This window comes from Monoraphidium neglectum (genome assembly GCF_000611645.1).
Source record: "Monoraphidium neglectum strain SAG 48.87 unplaced genomic scaffold scaffold03358, whole genome shotgun sequence".
In the NCBI taxonomy this organism is placed as follows: domain Eukaryota; kingdom Viridiplantae; phylum Chlorophyta; class Chlorophyceae; order Sphaeropleales; family Selenastraceae; genus Monoraphidium; species Monoraphidium neglectum.
Genome location: NW_014010270.1, coordinates 1 through 2,696, shown reverse-complemented (window position 1 = coordinate 2,696; position 2,696 = coordinate 1). Strand labels below are relative to the sequence as shown.

Genomic DNA, 2,696 nt, shown 5'->3' with positions numbered 1-2,696 from the left:
CGCGTGAACGGCGCCCAGCGGCGCAGGAGGCCGGCGCGCCCGCCGTCCCCGCCGCGCCCGTGGCCGTCGGCGGCGGCGGAGGCCCGCAGGCGGCGTATGGCCTCGACCTTTTGGGCAGGGGTGGCCTCTGCCACGACACGCGAGAGGGGCAGCCCCAGCCGGCGCGCCAGCGCGGCCGCGACGCGCCTGGGGGGCGGCGCGGGGGAGGGTTTTCGGCGCGGCGGGTTGGGACGGGGCCGACAGGGGTGGCTGTGCGGTGCTGGTGACAGCAGCGGGTCCTCTGTGGACCGCGGCTGAGCGAGCACTGCGAGACCGGAAAAGAAGGTGCGGTGCGACCCTCCCTCCTTCTCCCAGTCTGCGTTTTAGACCGACCCTTGCGGCCAAACTCGTCGCCACCATTGACGACTGCACCCTCCAAGCGCAGCCGCCCCACCCGCCGCGTGCAGAACCACCGCCCCATCCCGCGCCCCGCACCTGCTGTCTCCCGTGACCATCCACGCCTCCACCCCGCGCCGCTCCAGCGCGCGCAGCACGCCCGCCGCCTCGGGCCGCGTCTCGTCCGCGATCGCCAGCAGCGCGACCGCGGCGCCGCCGACGGCGGCGACCACCACGGTCGCGCCCAGAGACGCCTCGAGAGCCGCCACGCGGTCCAGTGCCGCCTGCGGCAGCGCAACACCACACTCGCGCATCCATGCCGCGTTGCCGACATACACCCCGACCTGCCCCGCCGAGGCCGCGAGCCCCGACGGCTGCGACGGCGGTGGCGCCGACACGCGCTTGCAGCAGCTGCTGCCGCCGGCGGGCCGCGGCGGAGCCGCCAGCCCCGCTGCGGCCTGGTCGCACACCGCCGACGTCGGCGGCGCGTCCGGCTCGGCGGCTGCGGCAGCGACGGCCGCAGCGGCGACGGCGCGCCAGGCTGCGGGCGCAAGGGCCTTGATGCCGCGGCCGGGGGCGGCCTCGACTGCCTCAACGTGCAGCGGTGGCGCTTCATCATCGTCGACGATGGCAACATCATCGCCACCACCACCACCACCACCAGCAGCGGCGGCGGCGTCGCCGCCCGGCTCCTTCTTAAGCTGCGACTCTGCGTACGCCGCGACAGCCCGCGCCAGCGGGTGCTCGCTGCCCGCCTCCGCCGCCGCAATCAGCTGGATAACCTTCCGCCGCGCCCCGCCCCGCGCCCCACCGCTGCGGCCATCGTCCCCGCAGACCTCACCGCAGGCCTCTCCCTCGCCGTCGTCGCTGCCGCCGTCGGCTGAGAACCACACCACGCGCAGCAGGCTGCACTGGCCGCGGGTGAGCGTGCCTGTCTTGTCGAACACGACGGTGCCCACGCCGCGCGCCTGCTCCAGCACGGCGGCGCCCTTGATCAGGATACCGAGCTTGGCCGCAACGCCAGTGGCGACCTTTGAATGTAAGAGAGAATGTGTGTGTGTGTGTATGTGTGTGTGTAAGCATGTGTATATGTGTGTGTGTTGTGAGGAGGACTGGGGCAAAAGGAGGCGTGCTGTCAGGCTGCGTGCTGCTGGCCCTCCTTGGCCTGCCTGCCCGCTCCTCCCCCGAAGCAGCCCTGGCGGCTTGCGTGTTCGGCGCTCTGAGTCCGCAAAACAAGGGTCGAGGGATATTGTCAGACGCGCGTCGGAAATTGAATGGACATTCGAGGCACGGCGGCAGGCCGCACCATGGCAACAGTTGGCGTGGCGAGCCCGAGCGCGCAGGGGCAGGCGATGACGAGCACCGACACCGCGTGCAGCAGCGCCAGCAGCGGCGGCGACACCCCGGGCGGCAGCGGCTCGAGGCGGTGGGTTGCTGCGCCCAGGGCCACCCAGGTGGCAAAAGTGGCCGCCGCCAGGGCGATGATAACGGGCACGAACCAGGACGCGACTTTGTCTGCCAGCAGCTGCGGGTTGGTTGTGGGTTGGGTGGTGGTTGCGGTTGGTTGTCGCAGCAGCTATGGGGGTGGTGGGAAGGCCGGCAGGGTGTTGTTCGCAGGGGTGGGGGGGGAGGGGGGTGGGCTGATTTGTGGTCAACAAAAGGCAAGGCAGCAGGAGGTGGAGGTGGTTGCGTAGCTGCAGGCTCAGGGGTGGCCGGCTTGGTTGTGCCGGCAAGGTTTGAGATAGCAAGCAGCGCTGATGAGTATGAACGGGCCCGCCTCGAGGCAGTCGTGCCTGCTTGATCAGACACTGCTGAGAGCCTGCCCCTCCCGTCACTCCTCTGCGCCAAAGACACGAAACCAAGGCGTCAAGTGCTCAAGGCGCGCCTGCACCCAAATAGCCCAACCCTCCGATCACCCCACCTGTATGGCCGCCTTGTTGGCTTGCGCCTCCTGCACCAGCCGCGCGATGCCGGCCAGCACGGTGCCGCCGCCCACCCGGGTGGCGCGCATGATCACCAGACCCTGCGTGGGGGGGCGGCGACCAGCAAGGTGGGCAGGATTGTGTCGTGTGGGCAGCACTTGCGCAAGCCTTTCAGCACAGAGGGACTCTTGGGTGCATGGGTAGGACTCGACGGCACGACTTGCGTCGTGACCATGGGTTAATCCGTTGCACTCAGCCCGCCCACTGGCCCACTCAGCCCGCCCACTGGCCCGCGCCAGCTGCAGCCAGGTCAACAATCCGCCACTGCTCGCCAGCTGCTGCCACGATGAGGCCTGCGTCCCTGCACCACCCGCACCTCCCCCCCCCCGCGCGCACGCC

General features: G+C 70.7%; 1 protein-coding gene across 1 annotated transcript in view; it reads right to left on the bottom strand.

Moving 5' to 3' along the window:
• MNEG_12655 (Cu2+-exporting ATPase) overlaps positions 1-2,386 on the bottom strand; it is a gene marked incomplete at both ends in the record, with an annotated part of 3,951 nt that extends 1,565 nt beyond the window's left edge. Inside the window, 3 exons of the mRNA XM_014038872.1 lie at positions 475-1,406; positions 1,682-1,900; positions 2,297-2,386. Coding sequence (XP_013894326.1) covers positions 475-1,406; positions 1,682-1,900; positions 2,297-2,386 — 1,241 coding nt within the window. The remainder of the gene's footprint in view (positions 1-474; positions 1,407-1,681; positions 1,901-2,296) is intronic.
• Positions 2,387-2,696: the final 310 nt, after the last annotated feature.